The sequence below is a fragment of the Lycorma delicatula genome, chromosome 13, assembly GCF_047948215.1.
Source record: "Lycorma delicatula isolate Av1 chromosome 13, ASM4794821v1, whole genome shotgun sequence".
Taxonomy (NCBI): domain Eukaryota; kingdom Metazoa; phylum Arthropoda; class Insecta; order Hemiptera; family Fulgoridae; genus Lycorma; species Lycorma delicatula.
In genome coordinates, this window is record NC_134467.1 from 43089449 (window position 1) to 43113049 (window position 23601).

At 34.9% G+C, this 23601-nt stretch overlaps 1 protein-coding gene across 3 annotated transcripts in view; it reads right to left on the minus strand.

Annotated features, from left to right (window-relative positions):
* The window catches only part of LOC142333791 (calcitonin gene-related peptide type 1 receptor-like), a 980405-nt gene that overhangs the window by 24802 nt on the left and 932002 nt on the right, over positions 1–23601 (minus strand). For all 3 annotated transcript variants that reach the window (XM_075381308.1, XM_075381307.1, XM_075381306.1), the window contains exon 11: positions 3353–3484. In XM_075381308.1, coding sequence (XP_075237423.1) covers positions 3353–3484 — 132 coding nt within the window. The remainder of the gene's footprint in view (positions 1–3352; positions 3485–23601) is intronic.

Genomic DNA, 23601 nt, shown 5'->3' on the forward strand with positions numbered 1-23601 from the left:
AATTGTAAAAAATAAAATCTTTACACTTAGCAGATTCAAAAATTATATTTAGAGAAACAGAGTTAAATGAGATTAAATTTTTAATAATGTTAATTGGAATTTGATTCAGAAAATTAGAGAAAAATTGCACCTGTAGGACTTAAATGAAAGACAGAGACTAAACTGCTCTATTTCAGATTTTCTCTTAATTATATTAACAGAAACCTGGCAGTTACAAATGTAATAAATATGTTAAAATTAAAAAAAATTAGCAAAAATGAAAATTATTAGAAAATAAAATCAAACCATTTTAGTTTGTAATGAGAAAAAAAAGTAGTAAAATTTCACTGGTCAACAATGATTTTCTTACATGGTCAATATCTGTTGCATATTACATATTTTTGGGCGCTGATTCCAAATATGAAGTCTGAATTTTCCTGTCAGCCTCAGTTTTCATGTAATAACCCTTCCTATTTTCCAGCAAGTAGATGTGCATGAATAATACAATATATTATGTATTTATTTATTTTAATTATTTCAGCAGTTAAGCTGCTAAATAAACTAAAGTTTATTTGAGGTGATAAATAACCATGAAAAATAAATATTATTATTAAAATGAGGACTACCTCATTTTAATATTACTACTTTACTTACTAGTATAAGTAAAGTAGTAATATTAAAATAAAGTAGTGTAAAAGGTCTTTTGCACACGAGTGTTAGCATATAATAGCAAATGTTGAAGAAGACCACCATATAAGCAGTCATGACATCACCAGTGACCAAAACATCCATCACTAAACAGTGTTAAACCATCTGGAGAAATCAGGATACAAAAAGAAGCTCAACGTTTGAGTGGCACATGATCTGAGTCAAAAAAATTTACTCGATCGGATTTCTTTATGTGAATTTCTCTACTGAAATGTAATGAAATTGAGCCATTTTTGAAGCAGTTAATCATGAAAAGTGGATAACCTATAACAATATGCAAAAAAGATCATAGTTGAAGAGAGGAGAAGTTCAACAGTCTGTGACAAAGCGTATACTGATGCTCAGAAAGGTTATGCTGCGCCAGACCTCAGTACTCAGACCTGTACTATCAACAATTAACATGACTGCTCCCAGAAAAATCCAAAAGAATCTGCCTGAAGAGGTCAAGAGAAAGGGTATTGTATACCACACTGACAATACCAGACCAAATATATCTCTAACAAGAGATGTATAATAAAGCTCTCTCTAATGAAAGTGCTCTATTGGGAGGTTTTAAGGTATTCACCTTATAGCCCAGACCTGGCACCATCAGACTATCATTTGCTTCAGTCTCTGAAGAACTCCCTGAATGGTATTAAGTTAGTTTCAATAGAGGCCTGTGAAAACATGTGTCACAATTTTTTGACCAGAGACCACAGAAGTTCTATAGCGTTGGGATATAGTGTTACTGGAAAAATGGCTGAAGGGCTTCGAAAAAAATGGTGCGCATGTGGTTTCATAATGTTACTTCCCAATAACAATAAATATATTCTCAATTTTGGCCTCCAATGGCTCAATACTTTTTAGACAACCTTATATTTATGCAGTAATTAAAACAATTAAAAATGATACACATATGATTTGTGTCGTATTCTTCTCCGAATGTAATATGTCATTGATTGGTTACATGTATTAGTGACACATCGTGCAGCTTATATGAATTTTGTTTTTGTGACTCATTACTGGATGTAGTACTGTAAACAATAAATAATTTATGTATATTACTAGTCAAGAAAAATCTAACTACATCAGTCAAGTGCGAACTCTCTTGTGTGTAACATTCAGTGGTGCAGCTTATTTTTCCTACCAGTTTGTGATTTTATCGTTTTCCCAGTAGTCAATGTACATACAACAATACTGTATATATAAAGTGTTGTCATAAATGTTTTTGAGTGTATTGCAGAAAGAAAGGTTGTAATAAAAATACGATACAGTTGCATTAACCATCCAGACAGATTCTGCTACATTTGTGGTGAGGTAATATTAAAGTCTCAGAGGAGAACTATTACTGCATTGATAAAAAAATCATAACTATATTCTTGATGTAAAATAGGTGCAGGACAGGTTCTGCGGTTCTTTATATTATCCGGAATTCATGTATAACTCTGTTGATTGGGTTGGTTGAATGAATCTTATCACATAACATTTGCAATTCGAATGGTTTGGAGAGAATCGAAGGATCACTTTCTGACTGCTATTTTTTTATAACAAAAATATCAGGAATTACAGTAAGAGTAAATGTACTGTTAAATATTATTATATTCTTTCTGTTATAATACCAGCGCCTTACAATAACCTACCACGATCTAGTGGTGAATTCATCATTGCAAATCAGCTGATTTCAAAGTCGAGAGTTCCAACATTCAAATCCTAGTAAAGGCAGTTACTTTTATACAGATTTGAATACAAGTTCATGGATACTGGAGTCGTTTAGTGGTTCGCTTTCAATTAACCACACATATCAGGAGTGGTCAACCTGAGACTGTACAAGACTATAATTTATTTATATTCATACATATCATCCTCTAAAGTAATGCCTTACAGTGGTTCCAGAGGCTAAACAGAAAAAAAATAGTGCTTTACAGTTCACAGTGTTCAATTCTAGCACCACCAACACATGGGAATTAGATGAAGATGAAGCTGTTGATGTTGAAGCGGTTAGGTTTCTAGCTTAGTTTCTGAGGGCAACGTGGTAGCTGCAGGTGTCCGTTGTCTTCTTCTGAAGGCATAAACCTAAAACTACTATCTCGGGGTGAATTTACTGATGCAGATGTTCCTCGGGGCATCTGCATCGGTGGCATCTCAGCGGGGCCTGAACTGAACGCTGTGGTATGTGATCAGTTTGAGGGCAAGAAGATGTCCTTTCTTTAAAGCCACTACTGGCTAGGAACAGAGGGGGTGTGTAGTGACTGAACACGCTATGAGGCGGGATCTTCTCCCTTCGCGGGGAGGGGGGGAATCGAGATGTTGATGTTGAAGGTTGTGCACATTTAATTTCTCTTAGTAATTTGAAACAAAATTTTCTGATTACTCAGAATGATTATTCCAATTTTTACAACAATTTGAGTAATATTTCACATGACATACGTTTATAATGAATGTGATGAATGCTATGATAAAAGAAAAATGTCAGTTTGTGTTGGGAATTGAACCCCAGTCAACCTAATTTGGACTAATCTATCTTTAAGTTAAAGCGATATATATATAAAATTATCTTTTTAAAATAAAAAAAAAATTAATTTCTAGTGGTATTTGTTAATAAGTTAGTAAATTACAGATTTTTACAATAACTATGGTTAGTTAGTCCGTTTTAATAAAAAGAATTAAGAAATATAATACTCAATACTTTATCATTGTCATTCGGTAGTTTTTTAGATTCATTTTCGTGTTCAAGTGAATCCGATATTTTATTATTACTTGATGTTGAATAATTGATTGATTGTTTTCTTTGGTCTCCTGTGCTTACCATATTATAACCCTGTAAAAAAGAAATTAGGTTTTCGTAAAATAGAAATTAAAATAAACAAAATAAAAAAATAATAATAATTAATAAAAAAGAGATAAAAAAATAAAAATAATTATAAACCATGATTAAATTAAAAAATATATCCAACATCATGTAATTTAACTCTTATAACCTATGGAAAAAATGTATAAAAAAGGGTATTTTCACATAATATCTTAAAATGGTACTAACCAAAACATGCCTTTTGTTATTACTGTATAACTTTATATAATACAAACAATATTAAACTAATTAAAGAATATTTAAATTATAATTTATGAAATGTGTAAAATAATACTAGTGAGATTTATGATTGAAAAAAGTAGAAAGGATCAATAACGTTTACCTTTTAATGAGTAACTAGCTGTTACAATAATATTACAAGGTCGGTATCGTCAACCATTAGGGCTAGAACAACATAAACTGAGAGTACACTCCTCCAATATCTGTTGAGCTGTCAACTTTAATTACGTTGGATATAAAATAAAAATTTGATAAAAAATAAGAGGTGTCAATGTTTCATTGCCTCAATTCTTCTCACTATAAATCTCTTTTCCAACCCTTCTTTCTCTATCTACTGCAGTGTATAATTTGATAACTTTATATTCCTCCATTATTACTTTCTCAGAGTATGTAGACTTCAAGTAAGGAGTAAGTTTTCTAAGAACTATTCAGTTATCCGTCAAGAGATGAATTAAATCATACACTTTAAAACAACGGCTCCATTTAATTATGAATTAAATATGTTACATCACAGAACATACATTTTTATTGAAATAATATTTTATTAAAGTATTTATTTAAACAAAATTGTTTTGTTTTTGGGCATAAGACAATCCTACATAGCTACACCAGCGCTCACTAGACAGGAACAAGGCTACTATATGGTGTGCTATACCAGGTGGGCGGGAAGTCCCTTTATGTTGAAATAAATCTAGCTTATCGTGCTCTACTGACACCACTTCTCACCACATATATTGCTCACTGCTACTGGAAATGGTGGGGAGGACAAGCTGTACTGGCGATAATCTGGAGTGTGTTCATTTGTATGGGATGACTTTAGTCAAAATCGAGTGTGGTACGATGGTAGATATGAATACATTCACTGTCGAAGAGCATTTATTAGCTTATATGTGGGTTCACAAGCATCCAAACATTAGTAAAACATTAGAGACCATTATGAACGAATTCTTTGTGCGTTTTGGGGAATCATCACAATCATTGCAAACATTACTGAGGTGGGAGAAGAAGGCTTTTGCAACGCGAATAGTTCTTGATGCGCCTCACAGTGGGAGGATGAGCACTCGAGCTGAGATGTGTGCTGCTGAGGAGGTATCGATTCAACAATCACTGATGAAATCAAGGCGCAAACATTCTGCAGGGTTAGGCATCGAAAGATCAACAATGCAAGTCCATATGTGGAAGGATTTGAAAGTTAAATGTTTCTGTCCAGGCGCAGCTGATGAGTTGATTGACCTTGATCGATGTATTTATGCATGTCAGTTATTGCTTGAATGCTTTCTGAGAGCAAATGAAAAAGAACACAATCTCAGAGTGTGCAATTTATCAAAGATCTCATAATCAAAATGTTTTTTTTTTTGGGCGAAAGACAACCCTCAATTTATTGAGGAAACAAACACCATCCGCCCCATGTTATGAATTGGACTGGGATGACAGCTGAACATTTCCTTGGTCATTATTTTTGCGATGGCGCAGTTAATCAACACAGTTATCTGAGAATGATTGATGAGTGGTTGCTTCCATCACTGGATCAGATGTAGGTCAGAAGAGTTACCGGCTCCATTGCCTTAGCCAGCAAGAAGCCTTTACCTCACCATACCTGACAGTACACTCTGGTTTTGTAAAATAAGAGTTCCAAAAAGCAGATCCATCAACAACCAGCTCGAAGATGCTGTTTGGTCAGAATTTGAAATGATTATCCCTGATATGCTGTTGCGGATGAACAACTGGACATGGAGGTGCATACAGCTGTGCTTTGAACATGGTGGAACTCACAAGACCCTTTTAGATCCGTAACATTAGGTTAGGTGCAGGTAAACTGCACCTAACCTAATAATTTCATAACTAGTGTAAATGAAATTCACACCCACCCCCTGTGGCATAACAGTTCCTTATTTTTTGTAAACGAGGTTGGCTTCATGATTAATCACATCATATCGATACGTCACCGTGCTGAAAAACTTCAGATATTTCCAGAAATTACTGGTAACAATTAGTTTCAACAAGAAAGATCATCACACAACTTGAATTACGATGGCTGTTGTATGCCCATCGTTTAATTTCGAGAATTGGTGACATTCCATGGTCTCCCAAGTCTTCTTATTTGTCAGTGTGCGATTTCTTCTTGGGGGAGACATCTTAAAAGTAAAAAATATAGCAGTCGAGCTGCTACGATAGAACTTTCTTTCTTTTCTTTTCTTTTTTTTTTCCTTTTAGCCTCCGGTAACTACCATTCAGATAATACTTCAGAGAATGAATGAGGATGATATGTATGAGTGTAGTCTTGTACATTCTCAGTTCGACCATTCCTGAGATGTGTGGTTAATTGAAACCCAACCACCAAAGAACACCGGTATCCACGATCTAGTATTGAAATCCGTTTAAAAATAACTGGCTTTACTAGGACTTGAACGCTTGAATGCTACGATAAAACTAAAAGCCAAGATTCAAACACCAATTGCTGAAATACTTCTAAAAGTAAGCGTCTACGCTCACCTGCAATATCTTTAAATAAAAAAATACATTGTTTGTATGTATTCATACATGTCATTTTCTTCTATTTATATATTATAATTAAATTTATTTAATATAATTTTTTTTATATAAGAATATCTAATTTTCAAAATATCCCGTTTCCCTGAATCATGTACGGTATATAAACGTAAGTATACGAATAAAAAAAGTCCGCAAAATCTTGCTGATGCTTATGGGGCATTAACCTCTAGCTTATAAAACAAAAGTAATAAATTCAAAAATTAATTTAATGCAGTTTATTTATTTTATTATTATTAATTTATTTATATTTTAAAAAAAGTGTAAAAAAAAACTAATAAAATGTACTTTCAATAAAAATGAATGTGTGCGATCTAACGTATTTGATATTTATTAAATGGAGCTATTGCCTTAGAGAGGATAATTTAATTCATTTCTCGATAAGTAATAACTATCCGGTTAGGTCGATCGTTTTCTTTTAAATTAGATTTCAAATGATTTTTACTATCATCATCATCAAGTAATGATAAAAATTTATAGATTTTTAGGAAAAAAACAAACGTTTCATATGTCAAATCATTTATTTTTTTATAATAAATATTTACAGAGAAAATATATATTTCTCTAAAAATTCGTAACCAATGAACGATGTCAATTCGATGTATTTCCTTTATTCCTTTTGTTAACCGACTTAGATAAAAGAATGTTCTAAATTCGATCTCTACGTATTTTATTATTATTATTTTCCTTTTTTATATATGTTCAAATATTAATCTTCAACAAATAAAGCATTTTTTTAAAGAGAATTTACTTCAATGATTCTATTATATGTTTTTTTCCAGATAACTTAACTGAAAGATTTTTAAAACGAAATGTTATATTGTCTACATAAAAGATATATTGTGTTCATCACAATGACAATAAAATATATAGTATTGCTTTATTACGGGTTAATTATATGCAATTTGATGCTATATTGATTTTCAAATTACCGGGTGTACAAAAAAATAATGTCGGGATTTTAATTTATATGTTGGTTAAGGTATACGAAATTGAATTAAAAAGAAGGAAGAACAGTTTTAGTTGCGCGCATGGCCGTAGATTGATTCCTTTTTTGCCCTCTTGACAGCGCCACTAGCTAAGACTCAACACAATCTGCGTTACACAGTTTGCTGAATGTAGTGTCTTTCGGACTGTGAAGGGGGGTGAAAATGAATGTTCTTTACGTTTTGAAGTATGAGAATTACGAAAATACTATTATCTTAAACTATGGTTTCCTTATATATATATTAATAGTCTATGTATAAAATTTTGTGGCTCGAAAACCACCAAAAGTACTAGATCAATTACTTTGAAATTTAAACATGCTATAGTAATATATCTGAAGTTGTGCAAGTGAAAATCTGATTAAGACCTCTCATTATTATCTAAGGACACGGTAAATTTTAAATAAACAATTTCCAAATCGCTGGATAGGTCGTAGAAGAGCCATAGAGTAGCTTACCAGCTGGATTACATTTTTTGGGGGTACCTGGAATATAATTTTTACAAAAAAAAACATGCAGACATTGGCGAATGGAAAAGATGAATAATTGACGGATCTGCTCGTGTGCCATCAGATTTGATTCAAGTTATAAACGGATATTATTTGAGGTTAGCACACCCAAGGTGTAGAGGGGAAGCATTTTGAATAATTATTGTAGAACGGTATGCTTTCAAATTTTATTTCATTAGTAATATACGATCGAAAATATTTGCTTAAATTTTAAAATAAATAATATCGGTTGATATACCCGTTTAATTTGTTCTTGTGTAGTTAACTATCAGTTATTAATATTGTAGTACTGTTCAAAGTTTGTTATTGTATGCATTATAAATGTAAAATACAATAAAATTGTTCATGTAGCACGTTTTACCTTGTTTTATTGTTAACACAATTTTTCCGTCGTTGCAACATTGAATGCTTATAACTTAATAACAAAGGCATTGACAGAAAAACGGGGTTTTCCATTGTTTCTCTTGAAAATTTTAATTCGAAATCATGTATCGTAAATCAACCTTCCTAATTTTTTCCGCGGGAGGAGGGAAAATCAACTGTCAGAAGCCCAGCAGCCCGTACTACTGGGTTTGTGAGGTTTCCCGCCAAAAATATACACTAAAAAACTTTCCCCTAAACATGCCCTGGTACTCGCCGGGACATACTGCTGTCATCACGGAACACAGTAACGGGACCGTAGAAGGGCCGGGTAAGCGCAGACCTTAAGGAGTCCTGCACGCCTCATCACCGAATGAACGACAACCCACAAGTGCGGACTGCCGTCGGTTCCGCGTACGAGCGGTCCCCCAACTTAAGCTCCCGACGCCTTGCGACGGATAATTTTGTCCACAAGGCGGGAGATGGCGTTCCATGTCTGCTCATTCCCTAATATTCTCGAAATGATGTTCTCAGGCGTCAAGAGACCGAATTGAGAGTAGTCTCTCCGCATGTCCTCCCATCTATGGCAGTGGAACACCACATGATTTACATCATCCGGCTTCTCGCAGTACGGGCACAAGCTTTCGTCCGCTCTTCTGCAGCGAAAAAAGTACTGCCGGAAGCAGTCATGGCCCGTCAAAAACCGGGTGAATTCGTAACTGAGCTCGTCAAACCTCCTGGTGATCCAAGGGTCCACTTTCGGAATCATTCGTCGAGTCCAACTGCCCGTCGTAGCGGTATTCCATGGTGCCTGCCAGCTCTCCAATACAACATCATATGCAGCCTGTCTGTCTATTCATGCGTATATTTCATACCTCATCTGCGCTAGCAACCCAGCAGGTGGCGTCACAGCGACAAGGAAGGCCGCTTCAGCGGAGACGGTCCTGTACGCAGCGCAGATTTTTAACGCTATTTGCCCCTGCACACTCTATAGCAGACACCGATTTCTCGCTGCATTTAAGGTCTTATACCATATCGGCATTCCATATAATAGGATAGAGGACACGACGTGCGAGTATATTCTACGCTTAGAGGATCTGGGGCCTGCGACATTGCCAAGCAGTCTGTCAGACTCCGAACAGTCCTTTCAGCCGGCTGTGCAACCTGGTGGACATGCGCGGAGAAAGAGCGCGGTCGGTCCAGCCATATGCTCAGGTATTTCGTTTCGGCTTCCGGGACGACGACATGTCCCTTAACTGTGAAGCGGATCGGTGCGAGACGCCTTCTCCCAGTCAACATCACCGCCTGGACCTTTTGAGGGGCCAGATACAGACCCTGCTCAGACAGCCAGGGGTCAACCAGGGCGATCGACCGGTTTGTCCGCAGCATGACGTACGCCTTCAACTTGGCAAGGATAACAAGCGCCAAGTTATCAGCGAAGGCGACGGACGAAACCACTGCAGGGTACCTCATGGCGTAATCTGGGGTACCCCAGGGTAATATTAGTACCCCATCGTACACAAGGTTCCACAGGAAAGGGCCAACAATAGAATCCTGTGGAACTCCACAACAAACGTCGAAGAGCCGTCTGCAACCATCCACCTCGTAGACGACCTTCCTTTCCTGCAGATACCTATGTATCATCCTGTTGAGGTACGGCGAGATATCCCTATTAAAAAAAAAAATTATTTTGATTCAATAAGGCGGATTCAAGATGGGGGACAAAAATTAAAAACCCATCATAATGCAGATTTTTTTAAATTATGTCGAACCCCATTTCTTTCTGCCTCCACATATCTCTCAGATATGCAGTATAAAGCCGTTTCCATACTTAAATATCACACTGTATATATATATGTATTTAAAAAAAAAATTTTTCAATGCATGCACAATTGTTATTGAATTCATGTGTGTAAAATTATTTTTGTCTCGGATTTTGATTCTGATTTCGGATTCGAAATAAGAATCCTTAAAGGGCTACAATAATATACGAATGGCCATAACCGGCCGTCGGATTCACCTTAAAAAGGTCGCCAAAATTATAATAATCATTACGTAATAACGGTAAAAGATATAAAGTTGGTTCAAACGAACTAATGTAAGGTTTAATAAAATGCATAAAATGTATAAATATAGATTTTGTAAATCAAGTGTACCTCACCGGTATGATCTAATGATTGACTAATCGTCGAAAATTACTTGTTTAACAGCTGATTATAAAATTCGAAGATTCTAAGGTTCAAATCCCAAGTAACTAACAGTTTATACAAGAATCAACCTCATTTACATGTCATAAATATCATCCTCATTTCATTAGTTCATAGAGAGAGGGGTTGATTATTGTTTACTAGTTGAACAGACTGTAACGCAGACATTAAAAGAAAAAAAATGAAAACCCCAAAATGGGTTAAAAAATAATTTGTTAATAATTGAAAAAAAAAAAAATTCCTTAAAACATCAAAACAAGAGATAAAGTATATTAACTTAGTGTATGTAGGACCTCGATAGAAATTGATTAAAACCATAACAAAGACATTTGCGCCATTTTCAGAATAAAAAAAAAAAATAAATAAATAAATTTAAAACTTGTAATTATAACAGATACTGAAAAGGAACCAACGTCACGTAAGATTATAAATCATGATTTATATATTATGTGAAATCAAAAAATATATGATAAAATCATGTAAAATGTAATAATACGAGTTAAGCAGAAGTTATAGATAATAACTTTATTAGAAATGAATTAATAATTGAAAGAACAGCAAAAATAATAAAAATATTCGTACTAGAAAATCTTACTAGAATTTTAATTGGTAACTGATTTTTTATAAATTTATACGAAGTTTTAAGATTATTTTGTTGGTAACATTGTCTTTTCTTTTTATTTGTTATGTAATAGTCGTACTTTTTATTCAACGAGTTTAGTACGTACAGTTATAACTTCGTTCTGGGGGTGGAAGCAGTAGCACCACTACTATAATGCATTAACTTGTACTGCCAGAAGGCAACAGATCCGTATTTTACATATGGCAGAAATGTAACATACTCTATATACTCATGCATACGTGTGTGTGTGTGTGTGTGTGTGTGTGTGTGTGTGTATTCGTGTGAGTTTATACCAAATTAATTACTAATTAACTGTTGTCAAGCTGAGTAGTACATAATCTTGGCTAGCTACATTTAACTGTTAGTAATAACCAAGGGATTTAGGATTTACTTATCTATCGGTGACTTGCCATTTACAGTTAAATTTAATTCGCTTGAGCTAGTCGACAGTTTCCCCTGTATTATCATTTGATCATATCAAATTATTAAATTCACTCTTACCTTGCTCAACACAAAACACAAGCATATACACAAACACACACACACACACACACACATACATATATATATATATATATATATATATATATATATATATAATTGTTAGGGATGTAGGAGGTATGGGTTATATCGAAATGAAACGACTGACACTAGATAGCTCTCCAAGATTCCCTATCTAGTGTTAGTCGTTTCATTTCGATACACCCCCTACCACCTACATCTCTAACAATTTGTTTTACATATTTCAAACATTGCTTCCTGCACAATTTTTCCCTTTTACCTGTCCCTCCAATATTAAAGCGACTATTCCAGGATGCCTTAATATGTGGCCTATAAGTTTCACTTTCACATAAAGATTCGCTTCAAACATATACTTTCAAAAATATTTTCCGGACGTTTAAATTAATTTTTGATGTAAACAAATTGGAGTGTCGTTTTATATGGAACGCAAAATTGGACAATCGGAGTATCTGAGAAGAAAAGATTAGAAGCTTTTGAAATGCGGTGCTATAGGAGAATGTTAAAAATCAGGCGGGTGGATTAAGTGACAAATGAAGAGGTATTGCGACAAATAGATGAAGAAAGAAGCATTTGGAAAAATATACTTAAAAGAACAGACAGACTTATAGGCCACATACTAAGGCATCCTGGAATAGTCGCTTTAATATTGGAAGGACAGGTAGAAGGGAAAAATTGTGTAGGCAGGCCACGTTTGGAATATGTAAAACAAATTGTTAGGGATGTAGGATGTGGAGGGTATACCGAAATGAAACGACTAGCACTAGATAGAGAATCTTGGAGAGCTGCATCAAACCAGTCAAATGACTGAAGACAAAAAAAAAAGTAAACAAATTATATTTCTCTCTGAAGGCTCGTTTCGCCTGTGCTATTCGGCATCAGTACATATAAAAAATATATACTTTTGTGTTATAATAAATTAAGCTAAGCGAGCATGATAAGCAAAGAGAGGCCTTAACCGGCCTCCGTGGCGCGAGTGGTAGCATCTCGGTCTTTCATCCGGAGGTCCCGGGTTTGAATCCCTGTCAGGCATGGCATTTTCACACACGCTACAAATCATTCATCTCATCCTCTGAAGCATTCTTAACGGTGGACCCGGAGGTTAAAAAAAAAAGAAGCGAGCATGATAAACTATTTGATACATTTTTTATCTGAGAACAGTAAAACTTATTATTGTATGGAATTCCGAGCACGATCAAATTAAATATCTGAGAAAATTTTAATCTATGTTACGTCACAAGATTCTTTAAACCAAATTATCTGCCGAACTAGAAGCAACACACATGTTTAAACATGACTATACATTTCACGGCTAAAGTCTGAAATTAGGCGACACTTTAAACATTAAATATATCTAACGGCCGAGTGCAATGCAGTTCTTTCGCTTGTAGGTTTAATAAAAAAAAAAAATACTACAACAAATACCATTTATTTATTATTGTTGTAATTTAATTAATTACAATATTTTGAAAAATAAATATATCAAATTTACTAGAATATTGAAATATAAAAAAAAAAAATCATAAAATCTACACAACTTGCAAGTTTAATAATCTTTTATTGAAAGAAAAAAAAATTAAAATTAATAAGTAATACATTCATTTATTTTTATTTTTATTTTGTTTTTTAAACACCCTTAAGTAACCAGTCCCTGCCGTTAGGCACAACACAGTAATCTCAGGGTTTCATGGCACAGTAGTCTCTTCCCTCCCTGACTTAGCCCTTCAAAGGGGCTTTCTCAACGGGGTCCCTCCAGCCTCACAGGAACACTTCCTTTTTCACGACTTCCTCTTCTGGATAGCCGACGCGCCCCTCCGCTTGACAGCTACCCTCCCCGGCCCTATTCTACAAGCTCCAGACGTGCGTTGCACACGTCCTTTGCTATCCGCGACTCTAACCCTTGCGACCGGGGGTGTGGCTTCCCTCCGCTGGTGACGGTCCTTATCGTGACTTAGTAATGCGCCACGGGAGAAACGCGAGAAATGGGACCGAGTGAGGGTGGGGGTTGTGTCCACGGCTTCTGCGCGGACCGGAATAAGATTGCCTTCCCCTTGTTAGGTGACCTAAATTGGTCGACTTATTTGAGAGTGTAGATCTGAATTTTTATGTTGCGTAAGACATAATTTTGATCGGTACGGTACGTGATTTTGATTGGTACTTACAACTCGTTCGTTTTCTGAGGCATTCACAGTCACGAACGGTGCTGTCAAATCTGGATACGCGTCCTCGTTCTCGATCAGTTAGTTTGAGGGAATCGTGTTAGGTTGGGTGTGAAGATGTCCGTTTGAAGCCTACGTAAAGGCGAAATTTGATATGTTTTTTACCGATGCAAATTTCTGCCGACGCATTTACATCGGTGGCATCCCGACCGAGGCCTGGCTGTGAGATGGAATCAGTTAGAGAGTGTAAAGGCGACCTCCAGTAACGCCCTTCAGGGCTCGGAACGGGTGGTGTGGCGACCAGTAACATCACAAGGTCTTCCCCCTACGGGGTTGGGTTGTCCACGACCCTCTCATACCTCGAGAGTCCTGTATACCATCATCAGGGAGTTCCGACCCTCCCTTTGTTCTTTGGCGGTTGGGTTTCAATTAACCACATATCTCAGGAGTAGTCTACCTGGAACTTCGACTACGCTTTATTTATATCGACCTCATCCATTCTCTGAAATAATAGTTTACGGTGGTTCCAAAGGCTAAACATAAAAATACATACAGAGAGGATAGATCTGGGGTTATGATGCCAGGAAATTATCATAAATAATAATATTATATCGTAACACTGTATTAAATTAAACTACTGTTTTTTATTTAAAAAAATTTTGATCTGACTATTATCATATTTGTCTCTCTTGTGGTTCCAACTTGTAAAAATGACGTAATTTTTATTTAATAATTGTAATTTAATATAAAAAAGAAAGTACTGCACAAAACAAAATAGCTGAAAAAAATGGCAATTTATAAAAATTATATTTAAACAAAAAACGACGTTAATTCACCCTCTAACGAGTTATAATAAAATTATTAATTAAAATAAAGGAAGCCTAGTTTCAAGAGAAATTAGTTTAAATACTGTAGAAAATTTATTAAATTTTTTTTTGATATAAAAAAAAAATAATAAAGACGCAATTATACGTCGACTTAGGAGAATACAAAACTTTATAATAAGCAATACTAAAAGTACGTGACGGAAATGGAAATTTTGTAGAACTTTGACCAGATATTGTAGGAGAGAAAGAAAATATACTGTTCCCATTTTTCTGTATATTTATGTTTTATTTCTTACTTTTTGATTTTGAGTCAATCTTTTCTTAATATTAAGGAAACTGTTTCGATTTTTATAACAAAATTTCAATTTTTTAATTTAAATCTTCATAATGAGTAAAAATTAAATTATAGAACTTCAAAAAAAAAACTTTTTCATTAATTTGTAAAAAAAACCCTACTATATAAGAAATATTATGTTAATTTCGTCCTCCGTAGCGGAATGATTAACATTCATAATTTTTAACCAGAACGTTACGGATTCATAAAACAGTCAAGATTTTCATTTACATTCACTGCCAAGAGTGAGAGATAGATAAAAAGAGAGAGAGCGAGAGAGAGAGAGAGAGAGAGAGAGAGAGAGAGAGAGAGAGAGAGAGAGAGAGAGAGAGAGAGAGAGAGAGAGAGAGAGAGAGAGAGAGAGAGAGGGAGAGAGAGAGAGAGAGATGGAGAGACGGAGAGAGAGATAGAGATAGAGAGAGAGAGAGATGGGGAGAGAGATAGAAATAGAGACAGAAAAAGAGAGAGAGAGAGAGAGAGAGATAGATAGATAGATAGATAGATAGATGGAGAGAGAGAGAGAGAGAGAGAGAGAGAGAGATGGGGAGAGAGAGAAAGAGAGAGCGATGGAGAGAGAGATAGATATAGATATAGAGATAGAGATGGAGAGAGAGATAGAGATAGAGATGTAGAGAGAGAGAGAGAGATAGATAGATAGATGGAGAGAGAGAGAGAGAGAGAGAGAGAGAGAGAGAGAGAGAGAGAGAGAGAGAGAGAGAGAGAGAGAGAGAGATGGAGAGAGAGAGAGAGAGAGCGATGGAGAGAGAGATAGAGATAGAGATGTAGAGATAGAGATAGAGATGTAGAGAGAGAGATATAGATAGATAGAGAGAGAGAGAGAGAGAGAGAGAGAGAGAGAGAGAGAGAGAGAGAGAGAGAGATAGAGAGAGTGATAGATGGAGAGTGTTAGAGAGAGAGAGAGAGAGAGAGAGAGAGCGATGGAGAGAGAGATAGATATAGATATAGAGATAGAGATGGAGAGAGAGATGGAGATAGAGACGTAGAGAGAGAGAGAGAGATAGAGATATAGAGAGAGAGAGAGAGAGAGAGAGAGAGAGAGAGATAGATATAGAGAGAGTGATAGAGATGGAGAGTGTTAGAGAGAGAGAGAGTGAGAGAGAGAGAGAGATAGATAGATATAGAGAGAGTGATAGAGATGGAGAGTGTTAGAGAGAGAGAGAGTGAGAGAGAGATAGATAGATAGATAGAGAGAGAGAGTGATAGAGATGGAGAGAGAGAGAGAGAGAGAGAGAGCGATGGAGAGAGAGATAGATATAGATATAGAGATAGAGATGGAGAGAGAGATGGAGATAGAGAGATAGAGATAGAGAGAGAGAGAGAGAGAAATTCAGGATGAAAGGGAAAAATTTTGTAATTGATTATAAAGCTTTACAAATATAAATATGTCCAAAAACGCTTTGCTATCGGGTTACGGAGAGCGAAAATTTTCGTATTGATATGTTAAAACTATAACGATGTTGGTTGGGTGCGACTAAACCGGTTAGCTGGATCTTATCGGGTCGGCTTTGGGTCTCCGTATAAACTCGAGAATCCAGGCCGAATGGGCACGTCTTTCCAAATCAGATGATTTGGAAGTCGAGAGTTCAAGCGTTCAAGTTCGAGTAAAGGTAGTTACTTTTATACGGATTTCAATACTAGATCGTGGATACCGGTATTCTTTGGTGGTTGGGTTTCAATTAATCATACATCTAAGAAATGGTCTACCTGAGACTGTACAAGACTACAATTCACTTACACTCATATATGTCATCCTCATTTATCCTCTGAAGTAATACCTGACGATAATTCCCGGAGGCTAAAGAGGAAAAAGGAAGGCATACTATAGTTGATAAACAGAATATATCGTGTTTCAAAATGAATATCGGGATTTTAAAGTTATGTAATACATATTAAGTTTCACTTACGTTGATAAATTGTACATGAAATGAAATAACAATTTAAACAGTTTTCCCTGTAATTAGTAACCATTCATCACACGGCAGCCGATAGGAGAGTTCATCCCATACTTTAATCAGCAAGTCTGGAGTAACTGATGCGCAGCTGCTTCAACTCTGTATCTCAAGTCGGGTAGGTCAGCCGGTAACGGTGGCACATACACTTGATACTTTATAAAGCCCCAAAGAAAAAATTCATAAGCCCTTGCTTATTATTCGATCATCAAAGAACTCTTGCAGGAAATCCACGGTTTCTCGAGACGTGTGGCATGTAGCGCCGTCTTGCTGAAACCGGGAATACCGTTCTTGAGGTTCCAAGACGGACACAAATTGGCGCACAATATTCCTGTATACTTCACCATTTACTGTCTGTTAGAAGAATAGGGTCCGACTATACGATGACGAGATATAGCACACCACATACCAATTTTTTCAGGATGCAAAGATTTGTCTTGTAAAGCGTTAGGATTTTCAACCGCCCAAATTCGTCAGTTTTAACTGTTCACATAACCGTCGAGATGGATCCAGGCTTACCGTTTACGAGAGACCTAATCCGACGGCAATATTGTAATCGCTTGTTTAAATCTGGAGGCTGAAGCTCTTGGATTAATCGTACGCGATACGGATACGATTTCAATTTTTTAGCGGCTTTCTGAACAGTCGAATACGACAAACCGATTTGCGTGGAAAGTTTTCATAAACTTTTTCGTGGAGAATTGAGCGATCTTGTTTTCACATTCTCTAAAATGTCATCAGTCAAGCGACAAGGTCGACCGCTATGTTTTCTGTCGCAAACACTACCTGTCTCTCGAAAACAGTTTGCTAGCCTAGAAATTAACATTTTTTCTGGCGGAGGAACACCAACAAATTTAATTTGAATTGATTCTTTTACACTCGCCCAAATTCAACCGCCCAAATTCCACAGTTTTGTCTGTTCACATAACCGTTGAGATGGATCCAAGCTTCATCGCTAAAGAACATTGCGTTTAAAAATTCGATTCCGTTATCGTTTACGAGAGACCTAAACCGACGGCAATATTGCATGTTTTCAGATTCTCTAAAACGTCATCTGTCAAGCGAGTCGGTCGACCGCTACGTTTTCTGTCGCAAACAATACCTGTCTCTCAAAATCGGTTTGCTAGCCTAGAAATTGATTTTTTTTTCTGGCGGAGGAACACCAAAAAATTTAATTTGAAGTGATTCTTTCACACTCGCGTACGATTTCGTAGCAAAATATTGTTCAAGAATGAATACTCGCTGTTCTGTTGTAAAATACATTCTGTTCATAACACGACCGAAAACGGCACAAAAGTTTACACAGCTCAAGGAGAATCAACTCACACTGCCGTATCTATACCGGTTGAATAGCGCTATCAACTTCGTGTTACAAAACAAAATTTCCCTTTCTTAGAAAAAAATTACCGGGAATTAACAATTGGGTAACAGGACTAAAAAATTACTTTGTAGTTTTCAAAAATGCTTCTGAAGAAGATCGAAATTAGTTTTTTTGCGATATCTCCCCCCCCCCCAATTTAACGAATTTTGAAAAACTAATATGATGAATTTATATAAACATTTGAGCCAAATTTTATGAAAATAAGTTCGGTCAATCCTGAGATATAGGAGTAAAAGCAGTGCAACACACGTACGTACATACATATATTTTTTTGGTCTAGATAAACTAATTGAGATTTTAAACGTAAAGATCTGCTAAAAACCCTATACCCTATTTTTAACATCATCACCATACTTACCCCTTTAACACAGATATTCCGGCTGTATTCTCCGGGAAATTAAAATTACTAGAGATAACAGTTCTGGAATCTGTTTTATTTCACTTTTCAGACCAAAATCCATCGATTTAAATACCAAGAATTTTAGTAAGGCTTCATTTTATTCTTAGTAAAAAAAAAATCACGGTGAAATTTTTATCAAGCTATAATTTAAATTCGAAGAACTTCCAGATATATGTTTATATGAATATTTCGTGACTTTTTTCCAGTTTTTCCGTGTTATATTCTATATTTTATATTATTTCATCAGTAAAATTTTCTCTCACTGCATTCAATTAATTTCATAACTTCTCTTTCATAATTTATACTATTTAATATAACAGAACTTGTTTCATTGTATAAAAATTATGTTAAATAACAAACAAGCGTCAGTTGGTTGTTAGAACTGTTTGGTTGTATTCAACAGCGTAAAAATATTACAATATGAAACTCCTGCAGTAAAAACACTCTTGTATGAAATATAATTTGTATTTTATTATCTTAATAAATAATTCAATTAAAATGATACTTTACGGTCTTAAAATATTAAAATAAATTCAAATTAACTTATATTTTTTAAAATGTAATAAATTTAAGAACCTCTTTTTTTGTTTTTACAAAGGATAAGTAATAAAAAACCAAAATTCTTGCACAGTTCTACGGAAGAAGAACTACTTTTTGTTAATTTAATTTAGTTTTAATGTATATATTTTTAAATTATGTTTAATATTGCTAACAGTAAATATTTTAAATAAAGAAACTTTCCTACTTGCAGCATCATAACAAACCACGCTTCTAACTTTCCCCGTTTAATTTTAGATAGATTTCATAAGAAAACTACAGAGTGTCCCATATAAAACGCAACCCATCAATCATTCATCCATAAAATTTCAAAACTCAAGCCTACTCCCCTACTCGTTACTGAAATGGACTCGTCCAACATCTGAACATCGCGGCGACGCAGTAGAACACTACCGATAGTAACAACAATGCAATCATAACGTTCAGTGTATCGCTAGAGACAAGATGGTGTTTTCGCTAGATGAACGTCTTTTCATTGTCGAGTCGTACTTCAGTACGAAATCAGCGGTCGCAGTGCAAGATTTGTTTTACCATAAGTACCAGATAAACCGGCTCCTAACAAAATATAAGTATTAAGGTTAGTTGCAAAATTTAGAGAGACCGGTTCTGTTAATAACAAGGAACACAAAAGATCTGCGTCGGTGTTGAATACAGATACAGTCGCTGAAATCAAAGACCGATTACTCGCCCCGTCAAATAAATCGATCAGACGTTTGTCTGCTGAAATTAATTTGTCTAAATCGACCGTTCATCGGGCGACCAAACGATTTCAATTACGACCTTATCACATTCAAACAATTCATCGATTTCTTGAGCACGACAAAGAAAAATGGCTACAATATTGTCAACGGTTCCGTCGATTTCTGCGCGAGGGAATTAACGTTATTGATTAGTTATTTTTCACAGATGAAGCGCGGTTTCATTTGGACGGCTACGTAAACACCCAAAACAGTAGAATTTGGAGCGCTGAAAATCCCAACGTTTATCACGAAAAACAATTACACCCGCAGAAGTCGGGCGTGTGGTGCGCGATACAACATGACGGTGCGACATCGCACTACGCAGGTTCAACTTCTGATTTCGTCGAGGAATTCTTCGGTAATCGTGTTATCGGTCGAGGCTTGTGGCCACCAAGATCTCCAGATTTGACTGCGGCGGATTTTTTTCTACGGGGATTACCTTAAAGAAAAAGCCTACAGCGACAAACCACGAACACTTGAACGATTGAAAGTCGATACTGAACAAGCTGTATTAAATATCTAGCCACAAACTTTGAAAAAAGTTGCAAGAAACGCTGTAAAAAGAATTGAAGTTTGTATTCAAGAAGATGGCGGCCACTTCCAACATTTACTGTAAATGTAAGGTAATGGATGGTAATAATAAAAATTACATTTACATTTACACATGCCTTTTTATTATTTCAATACCTACCAATATAAGGTTGGGTTGCGTTTTATATGGGACACCGTGTACCTATTGTAATGGGTATCATGATTCATCTTCAAAAAATTTCAACATATCTTCGCGTTTCATATTCTCCCAGATCCCAAAACCGCCAGTTCAGAAGTTCATCTATACATTTATATTTCATTTTCTTGTGAACACGTTAATTGCCATAATTTTCCGCCAATCACTTTTTGATAATTGAAATTGAAATTGATACATAGAATATAACGACCCAAAATCTCGGTCGAGTTCGTTAATGGGCCAAATCGGACCATGGGGGTGGAAATGGGAAGGCATTTTCGAAGAAAAAAACCAAAATATTACTATAACTTCCTTATTAAGTAAAATATCGAATTCATTTAAGTTCCTACTATTTTATTGGATAATGACCTAAAATTTATCAAAGTAAAGTTTTTTGATATCACCAACCATTGGCCCATGGGGTGGAAAAAATGGGGTTTCGAAGACAAATAAATTATACCTCCCTTAATAGGCACACCATCAAATCGGTTTAAAATGGTCGTTAGTCCTCTAAACATTACCTAAAACGTATGTCTGAAACAATTTTTGATATGACCAACGCTTACGGCAAGGGATAACCAAAATATTATTAGAATTGTAATAAGATAGGGCTTGTCGTATGCTGAACAAGTGAAACTTTTTTTCACATGCAATCATTGTCGTGTTGAGTAAATTTGAAGTTTTTCTTAACATTAAGTTGGAAATCTTTTTTATCCCCTACTTTGCACCGGTGAAATCTATCTCCGCCTTCCGGCGTGCCGAAAGGGATTTTTTTTTTTAAATTTAAATTGATAGTAATACCTCAACTATTTTTCATAAAATTTTCACGTACACAACTTCAGATATACTATTACAGCATATATATATATATTTCAATGAAATTGATTTAGTAATTTTGTAGATTTTCGAGCCACAAAATTTTAGGCTTATATTTAGCGTAACTTAAAAGCGACTCAACCAATCTTTATCAAATTTTAATATGCACAATTTCAAATAAACTACCAGAACATATCTAAATTTCAAAGAAATTGATTAGGTAGTTTTGGATATTTTCGAGCCACAAAATTTTATACATAGCCAACAATTATATATATATATATATATATATATATATATATATATATAAATAAAATTCCAATTTAAGTTAATGGTATTTTCATACTGCTCATACCTCAAAACGTAAAGAAAATTCATTTTTACCCCCCACCCTTAACTCCACCAGGTGATCGAAAGTAATACCGTACTTTTCTTCGAAAAGTTTATAAAAATTAGAAAATTCTATAATTGAAATATTAAAGTTATTTTTTTATTTTAATAAGAAAAACTATATATAACAAGATTAAATAGAAAAAATTATAATCAAATTTTGACTCTAAATCGTCCGTAAATGTAGTTTATTATATTGAGTTAATCTCAAGTTATATACAACAAATAAGAGATTTCAGATATCCGGTGAAGTCGTTAATGTATTTATTACATTTGAAACCACACCTGGACCACAAATTTGTTATAATTTAGTTACAAGTTAAAGTTAAACTTGGTTCGTGACTTGGTGATGAAATTTAATATAACACTCTCTCACACACCACACACACACACACACAAACACACATGCGCGCGCAAACTATAAGATAGAACACTAAATATTGTTTGCTACTAACATTAAACTTTTAATACACAAAAGGATAGTACATTTTCCTGTTATGATTGGTTACCATGACAACCATTACCATACTGTGGATAATGGATTTTCCATAACTTCATAGAAATAGTTTCCAATTGTTTAATTACTTTCAATTTTGTCTTAATAAGAAATACTTCCATACATATCTAAATATATACACTCACACATACACAAGTATTAATATAAAGATAAAATGTAAAATAATAATATAAAAAACAATTAAATTATATATTTTTTAGAAATGGGAAATAAATTTAAAAAAAATATATTCTAAAAATATTAATGTATAGGTTAAATATAACAAATTTGCTTCAGTTAAGTTTTCTTGAAATCTAACACCCCTTTAATAAAAGCTAAAGAAAAAGGAAATTTTCAAAAACCTTTCTGTGTTTTAGATCCAGGATCTGTAATTAAAAAAAAAATTACAGACATTTCATGATAGTTCTATATATTTGAAATATAAACTTTCAGAAAATGTTTGAAAAATATTCAAACCGGAGAGAGATAGAGTGAAAGAAAGATATATATTTCAATTTTAAGAGATGGGGGTTGATTTTTAAAAAAAATGTGTTTGTATTATTTATATATGTATTGTAGGTAAAAAATTCGCTTTAATAATTTTTCACTAAAATGAAAAAATCGAAATTAGTTTTTTCGCGATATCTCTTCCCAACTCAACGAATTTTGAGAAAAGAATTAACAAGATCAATGCCCCGTATATAGATATATTTTATGCCAAATTTAAAAAAAATAGATTCGGTAAATCCAGAGATATACGGGAATACGTTCGCACATACGAGGTGTGTGAGAAAAGTAAATGAGATTGGTAACACTGCGAGCGATCTGGCAACGCTGTGTGTACCGGTCTGTGCTAGACCGGTTTGTTCATCTCTTCCACATGCTCAGTACGAGTTTCAACTCCGTTCAGCCAACACATTTTTGACAGCGCCATCAGTGAAGTTGTATTTTTGTTGTGCGTTATGAAAATGGAGCATCGGAATTTAGAGCGACGTTGTGCAATCAAGTTTTGTGTTAAACTAGGGGAATCCGCTAGTGTGACCTTTGACATGCTTTGAAACTTTGATGCTTTGACAAGTTGAAACAGGTCTTTCGGGAACATTGCTTATCAAGAGCACAAGTATTCCGCCGGCACAAATCATTTTTGGAAGGTCGAGAACAGGTTGAAGATCAGCCTCGCTCAGGGAGACCTTCGACTTCAAAATCTGACGAAAACGTTGAGCGCGTGAGGGTTCTTGTGAGATCAGACCGTCGTTTAACAATAAAGATGATGAATGAACAGTTAAATTTAAACGC